The sequence below is a fragment of the Uloborus diversus genome, chromosome 6 (assembly GCF_026930045.1).
Source record: "Uloborus diversus isolate 005 chromosome 6, Udiv.v.3.1, whole genome shotgun sequence".
NCBI classification, from domain to species: Eukaryota; Metazoa; Arthropoda; class Arachnida; order Araneae; family Uloboridae; genus Uloborus; species Uloborus diversus.
The window spans coordinates 89,216,958-89,241,062 of NC_072736.1; the positions used below are offsets into that span (position 1 = coordinate 89,216,958).

General features: G+C 32.7%; 1 protein-coding gene across 1 annotated transcript in view; it reads left to right on the forward strand.

Annotated features, from left to right (window-relative positions):
* Positions 1-24,105, forward strand: part of LOC129224644 (astacin-like metalloprotease toxin 5) — a 35,245-nt gene that overhangs the window by 10,105 nt on the left and 1,035 nt on the right. The window contains exons 3-5 of the mRNA XM_054859127.1: positions 6,047-6,128; positions 9,253-9,367; positions 19,081-19,256. Of these exons, the coding sequence (XP_054715102.1) occupies positions 6,047-6,128; positions 9,253-9,367; positions 19,081-19,256 (373 nt within the window). The remainder of the gene's footprint in view (positions 1-6,046; positions 6,129-9,252; positions 9,368-19,080; positions 19,257-24,105) is intronic.

Below are 24,105 nucleotides of genomic sequence, written 5' to 3' on the forward strand. Positions count from 1 at the left end.
CTAATAACATAAAAAATAAGAAGTTACCTTTAAATGTTTTATACAATCAATAGTTTTTTGTAATTTGAGCAATTACGTCATTTTTCTTTATTTTTCGTTTTTATTGATGTAATATTGGGGGCTTCTCAAGTCTAATATTAGTTATTTGAAAAAACAAATAGGCAGCGTAGTTTTTAGAAGTTTCTAAGCTTTCCAAAGATGTATACAAAAGTAGAATTTTACAACCAATGTTACGCATAGAACGCGCGACAAGACGGCATGCACCAACTTGCTGACGCACTAGAAGCTTTCTCCTAGCTTACACCAGTCAATAAAAGGTTTCTGCCGGAAGCAATTAGAGACATGCTCATTCTTTGTCTGTAATTAGTACTAAAGGAGAGGAATATTATCTCAATATTCTCCTCCCCCCTTTGGCTTTCTTTCTAACTAATATATTCTTTGAAACTAATATATTTAAAGACAGTTCAGAAAACATATTTATTTTAAAGAAAATCTCTAAATTTGAAAATAATTGAACGGAAGTATTAGAACAATTTTTAAACTCTCTGACGGTGATTTTACGCATAAAACTATATATCCACGCACTCTTAACAGATATATTCTTTAAGAGTTTTCTTAATGTGCGACCGTAACTGTATATTTATCATTCTAAACTTATCACTCGCCCCTAATTTGTTTAATAAATTTTTTTGCCATTGTTTTTAATAAAAGAAATTTAGAGCAGTAAAAATAGGTAATTTGTTTAGTATTATTATAAGCTCATTCATCTTGAATTAAGTCTTCATCGTAGTCCATTATTGATGCGTTGTTTCAAGAAATGTCTGCTGCAGTTCTCGCACATCGGTACTGTAAGTAAGCCTACCGAGGGCCGATGAGAGGCCATGTCAGCTCAGTTGGAAAATAGGGGTCCGGCCTTGGAAGGGCTCGGCACGGAATCAGATCAGTTTTTATTTCAACGTTTTTTATTGCGGGAAGGTTGTCAGGAAACATATTGACGAGGGGCCTGTCTTGATTCTCGTGTAACCATGAACCTACCATCGTACATATACAATGTTTGACACAATCAACTTTACATGAACACGACACCGAATTCAATAGTTCATTTAGTGTAAACGTTTTTACACAATTTTCAATGGTTGGAGAATTTTGTCTCCTTTCTGTTTTCGCCAATTGACTCCAAACTCCATCCCATTCAGTTGTTGATAAATTGTTCTTAAGTCCATTGACTGCACGGTATCAATGGACTTAGTCATTGGACTGGCTGGTCACTTGCAGGTGACATTAAGCCATTGGACTTGCAGATAAACTATTGACCTAACAAAAATGTTGATGCTTGCCGTTGAGTTTCCGCTGATGGTTGTATCATTTCAATGACTTTTATCTATCCCAAACAATAAAAACATGATGTTGTGTCACACCCAGTGATTGCATAACAAAAGAGTTTTTCTAACTTCCATAAGCTTCTGGATTAAAATACCAATGCTGTAACAGATTTTCATTGGTTCCTTGCCACCTTTGCAAAAAATTAATTTTTTTTCTGGAGTAATAGCCACTAACAAAGACAACAATTTCGAGTACTTCTTGAACTTCTGTAGAGCAAATTTTACTATATGTATATGAGCATCATCTTCGGCTGTCAATGCTGGTATTATTCTTCTTTCGCCCATTTCTAAAACTATTATTTACAGCAATTTTTTTTTTGTTTCTCGCATTTTCTAAAAAAAATTTCTTTTTGTGTCGTGCATACTATTGCTGGGCCGAAAACCCACGGTGGAGTTTGGTACAAAGCGTTGTGTTTGATTTGGTGGACTTTGGATTGTAGAATATAAGAGAAATAATAGTTGGATTCATTTTTGCACATCGAAAGTTTATTAAATAAAATAGTTCATATACAATTCTAACCTAAGTTTAGATATTTAGTCAGGAGTTATATATTTATATTCAAAACATTAAAGATTTCAAGAATTAAACACATCATAGTTCTGCTCTCCAAAGAAATTAAATTTTTAATCTACTGGTACGAATTAAGTAGTGGGAAGTGGTATGGTACGTACCAAGATTTCAGTCCCATATCAATGAAGTAATCCAAAGGCACTCGTTTCTATCATGACTCCAGACAAGACGTCTCGGAGAAACACCCAGAGCTCGGGAAAGCTCTTCTCTCCTCCAAACTCTATCCTCTCTCTCTCCAAACTATCTCTTCTCCTCACGAAAAATCCTAACTCCCCGTTTTATACCGGGGGGATACAGTTCCCTGATCGGGGCACATTCTCTGAGGATAATAGTTCAACATCTGGAGAGCCAGCTTCCAGGAAAACCCTATGTTTTATGGACTCAATAACACTCTTAGTTATCAATAAAAAAAAAGTATCTGAAAACTTGGCCAGTTCTAATGCTCCCGTAGGAATCTTAAGTTTTAAACAAGCAAGGTTTCTAACGAATATTAGTGACATTTAAGTACACATTGCACTGCATTCTGAGCTACCCAAAAAAGTATAATCCAAGGTTTTTTCTAACCAAAAGGTTAAAACATGTGTTACTATTTTTCTTCAACTGTTTTGAGATAAGTGTCAAAAATTTAGGAATTGTATTTAAAAACTAATAGAAAACACGCATTTAAAATAAAAATTAAGTAATTTAACAATTTATCGAGCGAATATTAATTTTTCTGAAAACTTCAGGTTAAAGAACGGTCTTTTAGGAATAAAATAGTGTAATGCTTATCATCAAACTGTCATTTCGAGTGAACAATAACCAAGATATGCTCATAATTAGAAACACGTGCAAAACTTCGGGGGGGGGGGAGGGGTCTGGTAGGGGGGCCTATTGAGATGATATTCCTCTCCTTTAGTAATAATTACGGACAAAAAATCAGCATGTCCCTAATTGCTTCCGTCAGAAACCTTTTATTGACTGTTGTAAGGAGAAGGCTTCTAGTGCGTCAGTAAGTTGGAGCGTGTCGTCTTGTCGCGTGTTCTATGCGTAAAGTTGACTGTATAATTCAATATATGTATACATCTTTAGAAAGCTTAGAAACTTCTCTAAAAACTACGCTGCTTATTTTTTTCAAATAACTAATATTAGACGTGAGAAGCCCCGAAGATATCATTAAAAACGAAAAATGAAGAAAAATGACGTAATTGCTCGAATTACAGAAAAAAAAAACTATTAATTGTATAACAAATTAAAATTTATTCACTAATTTCTCATAATATAAGGATTAATTAAAAATATGTTAAGTTTAAAAGATTGAAATAACATTTAACGGAGACATAAGAATTTCTTTAAAAACCTATAATTTTATACTTAAGGGAGGCTAGGGGAGAAAGCTGAAGGGGGGAGGCGGGAACGTTTGGAAACTATTCTCCTCCTTGGGTACTAACAACTTTCAAAAATTCATCTTGTCCCTAATTTGTTCCGACATTAACCCCTTATTGACTTGGGTAAAAAAGTGGGTAATATATTAGCAACCCCGATCCTTCCCCAAAGAAAGTTCAATGTAAAAGCAAATTCGCTTTTGCATTATTTTCTCTTTAACTGGGAAATTCCATAGAAAATGGTAATTTTATCCCGCACGTGACACTTCATATCCTCATATACATAATAGCCGATGAATCTCGCGCCACGGGATGATAAATTGATAATATGTTTTGGTAATGTTTAACATGCTGGGAATGGCTTTATTGTGACAAGGCTGAACTCGATCGGGTAACTTAACTGTTTTACTGACAAGACTGTGCCATTTCTGGGGAATAAAGAAACGAAAAAATGGTCAACAATGAACGCTACCAACTGGAGTTTAGGGTTAGGATAATCGACCGGAGTTAGGGTTACAATTTCAAGTATCAAAATATCACCAGACAGGCAATGACTTCGTTCAAACGTAGAAGCAATTTTTACCCGCCATACCTTGACGAATGAATTTCTAGTATTGAAATAAAAACAATACTTTAAAAGGGTAATGAACAAAATTTTGTTACTTAAGAAATCGCAAATGTACGTTTGACTTCTCAAGCAAAACATTTCTTCATTACCTTTTAAAATTATTTCTTTTTTATGAAATGTAGGTACCGTGACGCGCGGAACAAAATGACAGTTTTCAGTGAAAGGGCCGTGCACATAATTTTTTTCAACTGTTTTAACTATTATTTCTCAACAAATGAGGTATTTTTTTCTTTACGTTGGACCATTAGCTTTTCAAATTTATTTCGTCATTGCTATACATTGATACAGAAAAAATATTAAGCAGTGCATATAGCAAAGTACAAGAGGTTGATTTTGGATGTCCCGCACGTGACGCATGCAAATAAGTTAAATTTCAAGTAAAAAAGTTACTTAATTAACATATAACTGTGACAGGTGTAACTTCATATCAAATGTAAAGATTAAAAAAGGTGCTTACTACTGTTTAATTAAAATACAGTAAACTCTCGATTATCCACGGAATTGGGTGGCACAATTGCCGCGGATAATAAAAATCGCGGATGAACCACAAAAAGACTCAAATAAGGGACAAATAAGGTTGAAAATTGTCCTTCCTCTAAAACTCGGCTGCACTGATCCATAATACTTTTTACAAAGAGTTGAAATATATATAGTGTAGTAAAAATATTTTGTATTTTTGCACAACGGAACTTTCCGTCAATAACAAACAAGTGTATGCACCCCAATGAAGAAAGCCCCCGCCCCTCCCAACCTCCCAAAAAAATAATAAATAACCAAATAAATAAAACAAAAACAGCTGAGTTTAAATTTACAATTTTTCGGAAAAAAAACCCATTGGTATTTTCTTTTTGTTGCGAAAATACATGTTCCTGATTGTTGATTGACTCGCGGATAATCCACCCCGCGGATAATCGGGAGTGTACTGTAGTAAGATCTATAAGAAAATGTTGGTGAAATTATAGAGTTTGGATTGTCCCACACGTGACGATAGAATGGCCCACGACAAAAAAAAATTGTAAATAAATTTAAAAAAAAATGTTAAGATTAATAATTATCATTCAGACAATGAAAAAAAATTTTTTAGTAATTTGTTGTTAGATTAAAAATTAGTAGTTGATATTGTTTAGTTAATTAGGATTTCCATTCGGCAAAATTATCTTCATTCGGGAAAATTTGAAGTTTTATTCAGCAAATTCAGAATTTCTGCCCTCCCCAAAATTTAAATGCACCCCTGATGAAGTTAGAAGTTAGTGAGCAACCTATACAACAGAAAATAATCTGATCCCTCCTCTCATATCTCATATGAAGGCCCACCATTTAGGGGGGGGGGAATTGCCCACCTGGGTTTGCAAAATTAATGTATTTACATATAAGTGGGCTTGGTTTTAGTTATTTTCTAATACAATTTGTATTAATTACCTTCCGACCCCTCCCGTCCCCCGGAAAAATCGAAACGATGGTCCAAATCATATGTACAGTAGAAGACATTTAAAATTTTTTTTTCAAACATCATAAATAGACCTGTTTGTATCGCACACAGATTGGTACTGCTGTTCAGAAAATAAAACGAATAAGAAAAAAATGTTCGAAAAAGACTTCTACTTACTTAGACAACCGTGGCGCGGGTTTTCTGAGACACAAAAATGTACCATTTCCAAAAAGTATACAAAAAAAGTAACTAAGTTTGGCATGAATAAATAATGTACAAAATTTACATCTTTAGTTCATTGTAAAAACCAAAATTAAGTATAAATAATTATTCCGAAACCTGAAGCATTTAAACCGTAGCATTACTGTGGACACTCGGTGCTGTGCTGAATTTATTTTAGCTACCAGTTTTTTTTACACTATCACATTCAATGAGATAACATCTGCCTACAACTCGGTTATAGACTACTCCAGATTGATGAGTCCATAACACGGAATAAACTTCCGTCTCCGGATATCACAACCGGGGCTTTTGGTATTTTTCCAACAAAAGTATATTCTTCGTTAGAGCGCTGAAGTAAAATTATGTGAGCAAAAGATAGAAAAAGCACATAAATTAAAAGATTTTATACGTTAATAATGTCTTCGGCTGATCAAATATGATTTATTATAGGATGTGGAACGAAATGGAATTCCAGGTCAACAGTACAGATGGCCAGGTGGCGTAGTTCCATACGTTATCGATCCTTCACTTGGTAAGTTAAAAAGCAGTGTTCGCGATTTTTTTAAAATTACTTTTATATTTATAAACATAATATATCTCATACTATAGATGAATTTATTCAGCTTACTTTTTAAACTAAGACAAGTTCTCTAACTATTCAACACATTTTAAAGATTTATAAATACATTATACATAATTCTTAGATAAGAAGTGATTTTGTTGTATGCTACGCTTAAAAATAAGGTTTTCATCATGTACGTTTTAGTGTAAAAGAATATGCTGAGCAATTACTTTTCTTAACTATATTAGTGATGGTATATAAGAAAAACTGCAAATTTTTGATTGGTTCTGTACTAAATTGAACTGTACTTTTTGAGTAAAAGCACTATTGCAAGAGTAAAAAATCTTTTTCACGCATAGAAAGAGGGATTTATGTAATTTTGTCTGTTGACGTTAAGGTTGTATAATGCAATGTAGTTAAATTTTGAGCAACACATTCTAAAAATGTAAAATTAATTTCATTTAAATCAAAGATTTTTTTTTAAAAATCACTTGATTTGAATCAAGCTGATTTAAATCAATTAACCCTGTTAAAAAGTGAAAGAAAAGTAATTAAAAACTAGCTCCGAAAAAAATGTTTATCCCAAAACTCTGTTATATTTTATCCTACGAAAAAAAAAATATGTTTAATAATAATAATAAGGGATAAAATATGTACATTTGGCTGTGCATGTGTACATGTGTGCAGGTAATGCGGTTCGCGTAGGCAAGGACAAATTTAGACTTAACAGGGCACTATGAGATTTATGGTATGGGGGGGGGGGGCTATTTTTTTGTCCGGATAACTTTTGTTTCAGTGGCAAATCAAAACATTTTTAAGTACGTTTTTTTTCACTAAGTTTATCTCTTCCCCTGATACATAAAACCAAACTTTGTTTTTTTGTACCTTTTTTTAATGTTTTCTGCTGCCCCTTTTGGATTGAATTCAGAGGGGAAAGTATATCAAAAGAGTGATACAGCGCTTCCTTAATACAAATTCATCCATTTTAGGAGGATTAGGGGTTTTTCCTTCGCAGGAAATTTAAAAATTAGTACGTAAATAAATATAAAAAATTCTGTATTTCGAAGCCTTAGAAAGGGTAATTGGGACCACAAAAACAAAGACTAACAAAACTTTTAAAAGTTATACACCCAAACCTCTTTTTGTGCGATGGATAGGGTCCGCATAAAAATATAGCATAAGAAATCATTCGTTTTATTAATAACTTCGTCCGTTTTATTAACAACTTCGTCCGTGTTATAAGTAATTTCGTCAATTGAGTCCCAATCTGATTGAAATTTTTATACATCGCAAAAAAAAAAAAAAAAAAATATTGTACAAAAACAGGTTTGAGTCGATTGCAAATAAAGATAATACACAGTATTTTTTTTTTGACAAATCAATGAGAGGAGAAAAAATAATGCTTTGTCAATTGCTCATATCGGCTTTCGGTACAACTAGTTCTTGAATATCGCTCACACACACCAACAAATACAACAATGAATAAAATATAAAATGATTTACAGTAAAAAATGGGCCGTAATGCTTGGATTTGGATAGCCATCAATATGCTACCAGGTTAGGTTTGCCCCTATAGTCGGGACCAACCTAATCCTATAGTAGTGCCCCAAATATAATATTATAAGAAAATTTAAATCACCTAAACATCTCTCGTGTGAAAGAAGCCTAAATCTTTAGAATTAAAAAAAAAAAGTGAAAGAAATTCGTTTTCGAAGCTAAAAGTAACTATTTGTTAGCTGCATCTCTCTTCCCCATTAAAATGCGTTATTTATTTAAAAACGATTCATCGAGCTAAATTCAAGTTTAAATAAAACATTTTTATTTTTACGCTTGATTGCTCTATTGCATATGCCATTTCACGGTTAAAATCAGGCTAAAAATTTTCTCGATTTCGCAGCTACTGTTAGTTTTTGTAAGTCAACACATTTCTTCTTTCTCTTTATTTGTTTTTTGACAAAATTTTCATAAATTTAAGTTCACTAAACCTAAAAGGGTCATTATGATCGAAGAGTATCTGTATTTGTGCACGCAAGACCATTTGGAGATGTGTTCGATAGCTCTGAGTAGAGGCGCGACATCGAAAGCAAAACATCGATATTTCAAAACATCGATGTGAGAAATTAAAACATCGATGGTATTGATACATGGACCATCGATATTTTCAAATACCGATGTTTTAAAACATCGATCCAATATATAACAAGCATTTTTAAATATACAACACTACAGAATTGCATATATGATAATCTCTAACAAATGTTTCTGAGTGGATCAGTTAACTCTTTTGGCATTGCGTCAGTTCGTTGAATTATAGCTATTATTTCGGAAATTTCTGTGAAGCCAGAAATAAGTAATACATATATTTGTTAATTTTAGCAATACAAAAGAATGCGTACCCGACGAATATTTTGAAAATACTAAACCTCAAATCATGAATTCAATTTAATAGAAATAATTTCGCAACATACGTGTGAAAATGAGATCTGTATTTGAGAACTATAGGGCTACAGTACTTCTTTTGTTGATGTTTACGAGAGTTCATTGTTTTTGGGTCATATATATATATATATATATATATATATTCATTCTGAAGATCGGTGTTTTGAATCATGTTTTTCAAACGATGTCGCTTCTCTGTGAGAAGTTTTATTAACATTTTCAATTACAATACAAAAGTATCAACATCGAAAAAACATCGAACGCAAAACATCGATGTTTTAAAAACATCGAAAGTAAAACACCGATGTTAAAAATATCGATGTTTTAACAGAAACATCGATATTTCCAAAACATGAACATCGGTGTCACACCCTTAGCTCTGAGTGAAAAAAGAAAAAAAAAAAAAGCACAGATACGCTATAAACAATTTCGAATTTCACGATGTTGTGAATGTGAATGTTAAATTATCTGCATTAATGGTGCATTAAAAAGTTCTAGCTTCTTAAATGGGTCGAGGAAAACAAAAAAGTTATTCCGTTGTTCACACCGTTTTGATAAGGGTTAAAGTTTGATACCTTTGGAAAGAATCATATTTATCTAAGCTGTAATATTGAACCCTCAATTCAATATTAATTTTTCTGTATTCTTTTTATAGCAAGCAGAGCCGGTCTCATTCAACAAGGAATGGCTAATTATCACCAGTATACTTGCATACGTTTCGTTCCAAGAACAAACCAGATGAACTACATCAAGATTTTCATGGGACAAGGGTGAGGAAACTATGGAAACACTTGTATATTTAATTTTCGTTCAATTTTGTAAAAACTTTCACGAGCTGTACAGCCTATGACAAGTAGTTATTTTGTCATCGAAAGGTGGAAGTGCCTCTAACAAAACTCAGCAGGAAACAGTACGATGGTGAAATAATAAAAACAAGAAGTTCTGTCCAAAGCTAAACGAGTCCACTTTTCCGTACATCATCCTTCTAAAATCTGATCAACATTCTCAGAATTAGCTAGAATTGCAAATTATTTCAACATAACTTTTAAAATATTTTAAGCTCATTTCTAGAAATAAAATGTGCCTTGCTCATCTAAAGAAAGAGATGCGTAAAAAATAAATGAACAAACAAGGTAGTAGCACCTTGTAAACAAAGCAGCTAATGTATTATTTTCTTTAAAAAAAAACGCTTTCAAAAAGAATCAAAAATAATAAGCTCATTAAAATAATTATATATATATATATATATATATATATATATATATATATATATATATATATATATATATATATATATATCTCAGAGTTGGGCAAATTTTAATTGTATGGACAATTAGTGATTAACAGTTGATTAATTGTTAATTGTAGTTTACTACAACTAACAATTAATTAATTGTTAATTGCAGTTTGCTACAGTTAACAATTAATTGTTAATTGCAATTTACTACAATTAACAATTGTCAATTGTTTTGTGAATTTTAATTTCAAAACCAGTAATTTAAAAAAAAATTACTGGTTTTGTATAATATACTGTATTGTATAATATATTGACAGGTCTACGTGGAACGTGGACGCTGGACGGGTACCATATTACTATCCAACTGTTTAAATACACATGTTAGCAACAAATAAAGGATCAATGCACAACAATAAAGTTTTTAAGAGCAATAAATTATTTACTGCAACGAATGACTTTTCTCAAAAAATCTTATGGCTCCAGCAAAATTTCCTCAGAAAAGGTATATTTCAATTAAAAATTCAAAAATATTTTTTTCCGTACAAACATTTACGTGTGGAAAAAGCTTTCCAACACGAGACTAGTTCATGTGGCAAGCGACAATCTGCACTGAACGAAAATACGAAATCGAATAATACTTGGGATTTCGTACCCTGCGCTGAACCTATTGATACATAAAGTTAATTGTTAGTTTTAATTTTTTCACAAAACAAATTAAAAAAATAAATTGCAATTATTTGAATTGTAAGAAACGATTAACGCACATTAATCCATTTAAATTAATTGCAAAGTGCAATTAATGGTTAAATTGCAATTAATTCAATTGCAATTAATTTAATTGCAATTACTTTTTCAATTAATTAACAAGGCAATTGAAAAAATAATTGATTATAAACCAACACTGATATATATATATATATATATATACAAAAAAAATCGTTTTTCCCTGTTGCCAAAAAATATTAAAAAAAAAAAGACTTGTACTCTCAAAAATAAATAAACAAAAAAATATCAACTATGCTCATTATCACAAAAACGTCTCAGCTAATTTTTAAATTGAAACATAAAGGACTATAAATATCTCCGCCAAAAACTGAATGTATAAATTAATATTTTAAGGTGAAAATGAAAACAAATAAAGCAAAGAGCATGCCTGCGGAGTCGGAGTCAATCTCATGTAGGGGTTAAAGACTATGAATCGGGAGTCGGAATCGGTCACTCTCTCTTAAAGTCTATGACTCCGGAGTCCGAGTCGGACTTATTTTGAGATAAAGGAGTCGTAGTCGGAGTTTAAGACTTTTTTATTCCAATAGTCGGAGTCGGTCATTTTCCCTCTGTGTCAAATTTTTTGGCAAAGCTGCGGATTCAGAGTCTGAGTCAGGATAATTTTTGTGTACAGGAGCCGGAATCGTAGTCGGGGGTTGGTCACCAAGAGATATTTCCAACAAAATGTGTTAGAAGCAAATCCGTCTTTAAGTTCAGGATCTATATTGACTTTTAGTCTCACCGTAGATGCTAATGTTAAGGGATTTGAACTGTTCGAAATCGAACGAAAAATTGTTCAAATCAGAAAGTTAGTTTCTATACATGTTCTTCAGCAAGAGCTTTTTGTAACTAAGAGTGTTTGAAGCAAATTTGCCTTATTATCGAATCGAATTTATATTTGTCTTGAATTTCCCGGTAGGCGCAAATGTTAAGTTTTTTTGAGCCGTTCAAAATTAAATGAAAAATTGTTCAAACCAAAAAGTGAAATATGGGAATGAGATGTCCTCACCGAGATCTTTCGAACCAAAAAAGTTTGTTCGAATCGGGCTACCCACTTGAAAGTTATTAGGGGTGGGGGGGGGGGGGCAAACAGACCGAGTGACACAGATTCCCCATCTCAATATTCTACTTTCCAATTTTTAATTTTGGGATATTATATTTAATTATTTCATTTATTTTTGACTATTTTTCGTTTTTAGTTATAGTACCTGGACGACTGAGCCTCGCTCGGCTTTAAAAGAATTATTTTTTGTCAAATTGTGTTTTTTTAAGGTTCAATACTTTTCCAAATATACTTGAAAAGCTTCACGTTAACGAAATACATATTATATACTCGACCTTCTTATAACACTAAAGTACCAAACAAAGAAGATTGTGAATGTAATTAAATCAACATTTTGCTTTAAACTATCTGTTACGTTTGTTTCCTTTATACAGTTTTCTTGTCAGTAATTAAAATATTTTGACCTTAGTTTGCTATCGGGAAATCGGTTTTTAACCGAATACTTCCTTTCATACCATGATGCGTTTCGCGATTTTATCCCAATCGAGATTTTTTTTGAATAAGTACTTTTAGTTTTTACGCCAGAAAATGCTACATACAGCATGATATCCATCAAAACTGATGATCCACAAACCATTCCAACAAATGATAACAACTGTCTTAACAAAACGTAAAAAATCTCAAGACATACACTTCTTCAAAATAAAATTTAGATGCGTGATTTAAAAAACATGTTAAACTATTTGAAGTGTAAAAAGAAAATTAATAAATAAAATAAAATAGGATGGTCAAGCAATAGTTACACTTAAAAAAGAAAAAAAGCCTTACATCGACTTACATAATGCTTTTGAATTTGTTTTCAGCCAAGTGTGTTTGAAATTAGCCAAAGTGGCCAATATCAGCCAAGCCTGGCAACCCTAAGCAAGTATAAAATTTTAAAGCGAGAAGAGACAAATTTTCATTGTTATGGTTGCAAATCGTCTGCCTGATGCGTCAACTCACAGTTTACTTCAAGGCTTAGCTAAATTTGACTTTATTTTAAACTAGTGATACCCCCGCACGGCTTTGCCCGTAATAGAAAAATCAAATGGTCTTTTGGTTCGCCTGTATATTTACAAGTAATGTATGGTGAATTTTCTCGCCAGTTGGCTTGTACCCAACTCCTACGGTTCCCCGTTATGATAATTTCGTATCTCGCCAATTGGCTTGTGCCCATGTTACGGTTCCAGGTTATGATAATTTCGTAATTTACTCGTCCATCTTATGGTATTTTTTTTTCTTAAAATTGGAATAGAAAAAGAACCATATCGCGTTTTCGAAAAATCACTTCGAGGTGCACACCCCCATGATACATACTAACTTTGTGCCGAATTTCATGAAAATCGGCCGAACGGTTTAGGCGCTATGCGCGTCACAGACATCCTACAGACATCCAGACATCCTCCGGACAGAGAGACTTTCAGCTTTATTATTAGTAAAGATAAAGAAAACTGTTTTTTGTAAAAAAAATCGCGTTTTTACAGAAAAAACACTGATGTAGGTCAACTTAGAATGCAAAACTACAATTAAATCCAAAATTTTATTCAAATCGTTAGAGCCGTTTCCGAGATAAGAAATATATATATACCCACAAGAATTGCTCGTTTAAAGATATAAGATTTTTTAAGATGCATCAAACTTTCTTGAATGCTTTCTTCTTTTTCTGACAAAGTAAGTTAAAATATTAAATTATTAGCATTTGAAAAAGTATAATAAAGCATCTTTCTGAATGCATAAATTATTTTCCCTCGTATCCCCGCTATCAAAATATAAAGTATGAAAGTCTTCCAAAATTGCAAGAAATGTCGTCAGAATTAGTGCATTTTGGTGAGCAATGGGAGATATCTTTCCCGCATTTTGCAGATGGGTGTTTTACCACTAGACCATTGAGAGATAGACGAAGCGTTCCATTTATTCGCTATTGTATGCGCTGAAACAGGAGTAAGGGCAAAGGTTCTTATCTCCGGGGGAAAACATCAAATAATTTCGCCGGCGTGTACCACGTGACTACGACATTCCGGATTTTGGCGTTTTCTCCATGCAATTAGTAAACCAAATTTATTACGTAGCATGGTTTTGTCAACTTTGATAAATGTTGATCTAAATCGCATTTTTAAAAACATAGAAAGCCATGTGTTGGAATACGAAGTGGAAGAAAATCATGTCTATAAATTGATTAAATCAATTGCCGACAGATATTTAAATATTCGAATGCATCACTTTGTGAAAAATATCAATGAATTCAAAAGTACACCAAAAGTACGCAGAAAATGCACAAAATTAATTTTGTTTAAAAATCAATAAAAAATATCTTTTTTTCTCGAATCTTGTGTTACAATTGATTTTATTAGCAAAACATTTTTTCTCTTAACATTTACAAAAGTTGAAGATAGCATATTTGGATAATGTTATTTGAAAGTTGAAAAACGTATACTTAAAAGAGAGAATTAATTTAGATATAGAATAACGCCTAACTTAGCAAAAAAAAAAAAGATTATATATATATATATATATATATATATATATATATATATATATATATATATATATATATATATATATATATATATATATATATGTATAGATGTATGATTGTGTGTGGGTGGGTGTGTTTGTTCTTCATACAAATACATAATTTTCGTAGGATTTTTACCAAATTTGAAACATGGGTTCCACTTTTAAATATATTTTGGATATCATTCCCCAGACAGGTGTTCCCCCGCTCAGTCACTTCCCCTGTAGTGATGTCAATGCATTTGAGAGATGAAAATATAATTTCAAATATAACAGAATAATATTCACATTTTTCAGTAACTATTAATAGCATTCTTAGTGTAACTCCCTCCAGAAGGGTTTGAACTGTTTGGGGGGGGGGGGAGATTTGATAAAATAATTGTTAGTATTTGATAAAATAATGACAATTGTTTTATCAAAATTTTTTTTTCTGTCCTGTAAAACAATTTTTACTTTTATCATTTCACCAACAACTTTTACACGCAATAAAAATCATGTGCGCATGAAAGCACTTCTCTAAAATCAATCAATCTCAAACTTGTGAAGTCTATGGAAAACTGTACTTCGGATTTCACAAAGAACTTTTAGCTCGTCTTTTGAAAGTTTTTTTTTCATCATTCAATTTATTTATTTTTGAAAAATTTCTTTGTGTTTTTGAGGTTTTTTCTGCAATAGACGAAATCTTTATTCATTTCATTAATTTTTAAAGGAAAAAAAAAAACTTTTACGGGGAAGATAGGCTAAAAAAATAGTTTGAAATACATTACCATTTAAAACGTTTAACATCGTTTTCACAAATTTAATATTTTATTCACTTCCAGTAGGCATGAAATAGTAAATGAATTAGTAAAAAAAAAAAAAACTGTTTTGCACCATAAAAGGGAAGAGAAAAAGAGTAAAAAAATTTTCATTCATTGTAAAGAAGTCTACTTTGCTGCTATTTACTTTGTCTCGAAAACGTGTGTGAAATACTAACTATATTTCTCAATGAGCGCAGCTTTTAGAGCCATTTTAAAATCGGCATAACTCAAAAACTTCTTGTAGAAATGGAAAAAAAAAAAAAACCCTCATCCATGAATCAGTAAATTATGCGCTTGCAGGTGACAGAAAAAAAAAATGTGCCTAAACATTTAAGGCCGAAGCAAAAAAATTTAAATTGACGACTATCCAAATCCCTTAGAGAATTAGTGTAGCTCTGGCGCAACGTCTTCCGTGAAAGGACGCAGTCACGTGGTCTCTCCTCACTTTCCTTAGCTAAGATTCCTGCCTCAAAAACCACTCCCACTTGCTATGTCTCAATAATCCAAGATTTTACCAGAAGTCGGCGAGAAAATGGCATCTTCAAAGTATTGCCAAGTTTTTAAATTTATCGCTTTTCATAAACTTTCGGCAAGCTTTAAGAGTTTTTATCTTGGTAAAGTACGCACGAAAGCAAATATTTTTGTGGCAAAAAAATGCCTGGATATTTTCTTTTGATTGCTACCCTTTTTAAACGTTTTTCATTATTACACTATTCACGTGGTTCCCTGGTTAAGAAGATTGAGCAATAATGAAGATAGTAATTCATAATTCTTATTCAAGTTTTTTAGAAAGTAGAACTCACATGATTCGGCATTTAAAATTTAAGTTGATTCCTACATATCGTCAGTAAAATATTTAACTTTTGCGATTGTATTCCATTGCAATTCATTATTAACTTGAAAATATATCACATTGAACTTGTCTTTTTATTCTTCTGCTGAATAAAAAACAAGACTTGTTTCCTCACGTAGGGTAACGGCACCAGTAACAGACTTGCTTAAGACATCGCTCTCCGACTAACTCAATTTTCTGAGCTTTTTAATGTATTTAGACTTTTTAAACTGTTTTCTCTTACGCAACTACACCTCATCTAACGTTTTGCTGCTTCTAGATCCTCTGAATGAGTTAATTCTATTTTTATTTGCTCAATTTCGAAAAAAGGTCCGACTCCCAGTAACAGACACCGGTAAATCTGATGATATCCAGTAACAGATAGGATGAGGAAAGGATGAGTAATGGACAAAATTCCCTTTTTCTCTTCAAAATATGCAAAGGTTTATTACTTTTAGAACTGAAGCCTTCTTAAATTAAATGACCATGAAACACCGCTTGACCTCTTGGTAATTGTTCATAACCTTCCACCACTGACTGCCTTGTTGCACTGAATACCAACTGGCTTATAAAATTCACTCTGATAATACTAGATGGTTACCATGGACCATAGCAACATCAGTTTTGCCCGCCTAAAATTCTTATTATTAAAATCCAAATTTACGACTGTCTGTTACTGCACCCTTGTATGTTACTGGTGCTGTTACCCTATTGCATATTGTGCTCGATATTGCACCCACCCTACAATCGGCGCTTCTCCAACGTGATTTTCATTTTTTTTTTCACTTGCATTAGTCCTGCTTGAAATCGAAAAAATATTGAAAAAGTAACAGTAATACAGAAGAAATAATAAATAAAAAAATACAGTAATTTTCAAGAAAATAGTCCTGTGCAACCTGTTAACTGAAGTTACAAAATTTTATTTCCAGAACTGTGAAACAAGCATACAACATATACTGCCACGGGAAGGAAAAACGCAACATATCTGCAGAAATGTGTTTTTCAGACACTGAAGAAATCTAAAACGTGTTTTAGATTCCATGCTGACAATAATCAATCTTTGGAATTTGACATTTTTTTTCGTGTTTTATTTTTAGCGGAAACCCCATAAATAAGCATGTATAATAAAGTTAAAGTACAGTACATTACAAAAATACAAAATCTGCAGTTACTACATTTTACTTTTCCACGGCAGTTTAACTTCCACAACTGCAGCTCAGACCACTCCAGTGTTTTCTATTCTCCACAGATATTCTGCATGTATTTGGGTCCATGTATTTTTATACATCAGCACCTCATATTACAATGTATCATCATATTTTGTGACTTTACCCTAACATCGAATCAGTTTATTCACTTTGCTATGCTGAGTTATAGGCTAAGTAAAAATTTGGCCCATTGTTGCAGCCCAACATTCCCATTTTCGATAAATGTTGAGAGTTTGTGAAAACTATGAAACATTTTAAGTCAACAAGCTGTTTAATTCATAACTGACAAATTAGTAAAGCAAATCTGAAATTACCAGTTCTTGGAAAACATTAGAAGTGGTCTGCCCAAAGGAGACTTTTGGCTCTTCTACGAGTGAGTCGAATCATGCACTAAGAACGACTAAATTATCTAAGGTATACAAAAACAATTGCAATCTCTGATAAAGCGTCTTTAGCTACCTAAATGGTTACACTATCAGGTGATTTTTTGTGGGGCTCGTAAGTTCGAAAAAGAGGCTACAAGATATCAAAATCATCGACATAGCTACAGTGTCCCATTGTTACCCCCCTGACACAAAGTTGTACCGTTTTACGGTACTCAGAAATGCTCCAACAAACCACCGCAGAAAAGTTTCCTACTTCGTTCCCTCTTCTTAAAATGTCGTTGACCTGAAGTTACGTTGTTTTGTCTGGCTTGCTATCTAGACAGGGGCATGTTTGAGGTTAAGGTTGAGATAAAGGCAGGCAAACTTTCCTGATCCGATTCTAAACATATTGAAAAATTGCTTTGTCAAATTAATTTGCTTTATGTACAATCGCTATCATAAAACTCTTGATTTCTCCATTTTGACGACAGCACACAGGACTCAGTAACTAAGAAGTTCTTTACCTCGGATTATATCATAGACTATGGATGACATTTTTTAACCAATATTTATCAAAAGATTTTCATGTAAGTTGTTGCGACTTACTTCGACATTTAATTTAATGATCTAATCAAAGACAACCTGCTGACATTTGCGGAATGATTATTTTGAAATTCAGCCTGATTTTTCTATGACATAACTAAGGTCACCATATGTCAACCTTTGGACGAAATCGTCCCGTTTTTAGGAAACCTGTCCCGTTGTCCCTGCACATTGTGTCGGGACGCAGAAATGTGCCGTTTCTGAATGTTAGCAACCTGTTCAAGCAAATTGAAAATAAGAAATTTGGGCACAGATGATAAAATATAGAGCGGCAATCAAACTCGTCACATAAGGAAAAAAAATAGTAACTAATCGAGCAAAGTAAGCATATCCATGCGATTGGTGTGGAGAAAATGGTTACCATACTTGGCAATACGAGCATTGTATATTCAAATGTGTGTATTCAGTCGAAGCCTTTAAAATTATGGAAATGTGGTGGAATTCGTAAACATGCCTGCTATTTTTTGCTAATTTTAGGTAGTTTTTCGACTATTTTCAAAATTTTTCCTCTGAGAACTCTAATCTGAGAGATGCGAATACAAAACACAAAGTGAAGTTCTCAGATAAGGTTTAGTTATTAAACAGTGGTTGACAAAGTGTACTTCTATATGTGTGTTTATTGAAATTTGAGGTACCATTCTTCTTCTGTTCGTTTCTGTTCTTTGTAATAAGAGCAAACCGTATTTATTTATCTTTTTAATCTATTTCATTTTATTGTTGAAAATTTTCACTATACTGTTAAATAAAATTCCTCCGTTCTAAGGAAAAATGTTCTGGTCACCATACGCATAACATTTCAACGATTTCATTGGCTACTGCGATACCATCAATCGGATTTTGTAATGAAAACCTTGTTGACTTGTAACTTTACAGCATACATATATGTATAGTCGCTTCTGGTTGGCTGTTTGGTCGACCTGATCAGCATCCTTCTGTGATTGTCTGTGTTATTACCTCATTTGCATTTATATTATATAGAGATAGTATCTAATCTGTGTTAATAAAAAAAATTGTGTTCCTATATTTAAATCTAAATTGATAAGTAATTTGAAGCTTGTGCAAGTTTAATTTCATTTTGTTGCGGGTTTCCAAGCTAAAAGACTCATCTTTCCTGTAGATGCTACTCAAACGTTGGTATGGTTGGAGGCCAACAACCAGTGTCCTTGGGCAACGGCTGCCATTACGTGGGAACAGTAGTTCATGAACTGGGTCACGCCCTAGGATTCTACCACGAGCAGAACAGATCTGACAGAGACAGTTATTTGATTATTTACGCCCAAAATATCCAAAGAGGTAAGAATTTAAAACACATTACATGAAAACCTATCTTCATAATCACACACACTTACATACATGCGTCGTATATATATACTAGCTGCGTTGCCCGGCTTTGCCCGGTCTACTTTGAAAATAAAAATTGTGTCAAGTGACGTATATTCAACAATCAGGCATAAATAAAAGAAAAAAAAAAACCATCATGCAAAATTTCCCCTCTAAACAATGATGACAGATATTAAAATACTTTTAAGATATTTAAATGAGAAAGATGAATTTAAAAGCGAAACCATGGAAGCACAAAGTAAAATAAGTTTAAGAAATGAAAATGAGAAAGATAGAAATAATGGTTTCAAAAAGCGTTTCGTAGAAACGGAAAATAAAATGGTTAAAAATTCGTATAGAGAACAGATTTTTGAACTTCATTTAATTCGCTTGTAACTTTTTTCTAATGGAGATAGAGGGTTAAATTTTCGACCATAGATCGAGTAGATCTGGAGTAAAAAAAGCCGCTCTTTTCAGTTTTGTGAAAAAGAAAACTGTGGGACAATCCCGTCAGTTTTCATTGATAGATTTAATGAAGAAAGTAGTGCCTAAATTTCAGCTAAGCCTAAACAAATTCGAGCTAAAATTGCAAGTAATTCCCGTCGTAATTAAGTTAGATCATTAAAACAAATTGCTTAGAACACGGAAAGTTCTACTCTTTCCAACGATATAAATTGTTAATATGTGCAAGTAATTTTTCACCCCCCATAATCGGGAATTTATGAGAAAATTGGGCCTAAATTGGAATCAAAAGGGAACTATTCATCGAATGGTTTTCGAACTGGTCTGCAAACCTTTTCAGGACTTAAAGGAACAAACTGTGAAAAATTCATCGAAATCGGCAGGGTAGTTCTCGAGTTTTGTGAGTTCAAACACACAGACGCTTTTAGGGGACTTCATTTTATACTATGTAGAGATATATACACGAAGTTGTTTCAAAAAGCAAGGTAACAAGAGCTCTGACGAGCGTGCAAATTCTCTATACGGATACAAATAAAGCTTAACATAACGAAAATGATCAGAGCTTTCAAACGGTACCGTTGGATTGAGCTAGGTGAATGAATAAAAGGAATAAAAATCATGTAAATGAATAAAAATCACGTTGGAGATATGGAAGACGCTCAGGAATTTCAAACAATGCCGGTGGTTTGAGTCGGTACTAGCTTTGTCTAAGATACACACAAATGATAAATCGTTCGATGATATTAGACCACCTTCCTTGTAGTCCCGACCTCGCACCAAGTGATTTCTATCTCTTTGGACCGTAGACGAAACACTTGGAATATCAGAAGATCAGAACCAAAGCTGCAGTTCAGCAGGTCATCTTGATGTGGTTTTATTTTCTTATCGAATATCTCTTCCATGCCGGACCTCCAAGTGTTTCTTTAAAGGCTTAAAGAGATTGAAATCACATGGTACGAGATCGGGACTGTAAGGAAAGTGGGGTATTATCTCCTAACGATTTATCATTTGCGTGTATCTTAGACAAAGCTAGTGCCGGGTCCAGCCACCCGCACTGCTCGAAATCCTTGATCGCCTTCTATATCTCGAACGTGGTTTCTATTCATACAAAGAAGCTGCACACTCACCAGAGCTCTAGTAACCTTACTTCTTAAAACGTCTACATATGTGATACAAATAATACATTTCAAATACCCTCTCCCTAAAAAAAGTGAAAGAATTTAACGACGCAAAAAACGAAAGAATATGTACCGTAGTGTCAGCACTAAGCTGCTAGAGACAGAAACGGCCCAAAAATAATCATGAAAACCATAAATTATAAAAATAAGATAAAAATATCAATATTACATAGCTTATCAAAAAACTGAAATATGATAAAAATGATCAGAAATACAATTTTTCAGAAAAATTCAAAAGGAGATATAAGGGGAGGTGGGGAACGTTGATCCGCTTTTTTACTTATCGTTTTTTATCTCATCAAAAAATTTAATGATCAGTTTGATTTTCTACAATAAGTTTCACTAAACACTTCTCAACCCCACAGATTTTTTTGGAAGTGTTGAGTTGATAAACTTTTTTTACATTAATTTTTTAACGGAACCTCATAAAGTGGATCAACATGCCTCACGGGTGGGGTACGTTGGTCCGCCTGGTGGAGCACGTTGGATCGCATAACTCAAGAAACATTTGTTATAATTTTAGTAATAAATACTATTAAACTTAGTAACTACCTTATTCACTGTGGTGAGTAGAGTGAAAAATATTAAGTTTAAAGATCAATATAACATATTAAATAGATTTTTTGATAAATCATCCTTATTTACAAACAGCAATAAGCATTCACCGTTAGTCAGTGGCGCACACAGAAATTTTGCAAGGGGAGGGTCCATAGTTAAAAGTCCCATTTTCATATCGTACTCCAATATGCCGTCAAACACATTGAGTTGATTTTATTGATTCTTGAGAACAAAAACAGTAAAAAGTAAATTATTGAATAAATAACTAGCACTAATTAATAAATAATTTTAATAACAGATGCTTAAATTACCAGAAAGCAAACGAATTTATGCAATGTATTTTTTTATCATTGTTCATAAAAAAGAAGCATCAAGTCTGAAGAACAAGAAAAATCTCATTTTAATCTGTAATTACGAAACTAAAAACATTATTACTCTGTTTTCATTTACAGTCACCCTTAGTCTGCTTCTATAGGTTTACAAAACATCGTAGGATAAAATTTAGTTTTCTAGTTCATTTTTCGATTTTATTTATAACTTCCTCAGTGTGTGATGGTGACATTGCTTGAATTCAGCAGTACAAGAACACATTAAACGTTCATTATACATAGTACTATTTAAGTATGTTTTTAGCCTTCTCAAAGTCGAGAAAGATCTCTCGCATGTGCAATTCTTTACAAGAAATGTACACATTTTCTAAAAAATCTTTTAACAAGAGGATTTTTTTCCCTATTATTCGAACTGAAATTCTTGTTTTCTTTGTTTGGAAATATTTTGTGTATCAAGTACATAAAATCATACTCAGTTGAAATAAGAAAAATGCAAGTGCTATGGGAGGGGTCCGGACCCCCTGGACCCCTCCCTTGTGTGCGCCACTGCCATTAGTACACAATTATTTTTTTGAAATCAAAAGAGAAATCATAGAATATTGTTATAATTATTGAGATTTAAGAGGAAAAAAGTTTTAAAGTTTGTGGGGTAGGTTGGTCCGGCCCAATGTGGCCCACAAAGAGTGGACCAACCTACCCCACCTTCTTGTCTGAAAAAAGCGAGGTCATAATTTTTTTCTTTTTGACAAAAAAATGAAAAAAAAAAAAAAAAAGCCAATTATTATGAATTAAAGGAAGTTACTATAAGAAAGGAGTTCATTTTTTTAAAACCAATCTTGATGAAAACCATTAAAAAAATTAAATTACAGTTTTCTGAAAATTACTCAGGACTATTGAAATAACATTTTCTGGAATAAAATTTGTTCAGTATAACTGTACCAAGTGGACCATATTTGTAGGACCATAGGTGCTATTTGTTGGTCATAAAATAAATTAAAAAATATTAATAATATTAAAAAAATTGAGACCGATCCAACGTGCCCCGCGGTCCAACGTACCCTACCTCCTCCTACCAAATACAAAATAGCACCAATGAAAGTACGTGAAGCAATTACTGGTACGTCTTTAAGTGGATGACCAAATCCTATTTCACAAGGTACTTTCTGTCCTGCACGTGGGAAAGTCCCAAAAATGTGCAACCTTCCCCGAAAGCCTTAAATACGAAAGAAAGAGTAAAACCACTAACCTACTAAAATGAAGCAATTCAGTCAGTAATAGAACTCAACTAAGAATGCCAGCCATTATTAAATAAGCAAATTATTTAATTAAATGAATTAAATTAAATAAATAAGCAAAAGTTACGGTCAGGGCACACAAGAGCCAGGTAAGAAAACAGTTATTAAGTAAGGAGAAGCAACGAATTAACATGGCATGAAGAACATTAAAAAAATAAAATAATAATAATAATAATAAAAACTGAACTGGAAAAAGCAAGATAGCACAATAGCGAAAACTACACTAGATATTTCCCGAATTGTTCCCATTATATTTTCAGAGCGTACGAAGCCATTTTACAGTCATGCAGTTTCGCTATACTTCACTCTAATGGGCAGTTCCCTTCTGGTCTGATGTGGTATAAATAAAAATAGAAGGAACAATATTATTATCTGAAGCACACTTTTCAATAATTTAAAGTTTTTGAAAACATTTTTTTTTCTGCCGTAAACCATTTTTATTCTATTGATGTAATTAGTTATTAAATTATGAAAGAACTTAATATAGATATTTCAGTTCCATGAAATTTAAAAGCAAATCTTATCAAAAAGATCAATACAAAAAACATTGTCTGAAAGAGAGATATTAAAATCAAGAAACTCAATTTGATGCAAATTGATGCGCATATTTAAACTTTTAGAGGTTTGACCAACATACTTAAAAGTACAATTTCACATTCATTTAGGTAAATAACAATACTAGTTTTGGCAAGTAAAAGGAAAATCCTTCGTCTCGTCAATTTTCACTGGTTTAAGTTAGGATAGGTTTGAAAGAGTTTTGAAAAGCAAGTGCTGAAAGATGGTTTACGATGTTTAAATTTGTATCCTCGTATCAAGCGCTGGATGCTACATTAGCAACCATCTTACCAGCCTCGAAAATATTATTTGATTTATCCATAAAAAGTGAAATACGCATAAAGCCAGCTCTACGTTGCTAAGAAAGTTTTGAGTGCAATATGTACATTGTACATATAATACGAGCAATACATTTCATTTTTTTTCCGAAAAAGGAAAGAAATTA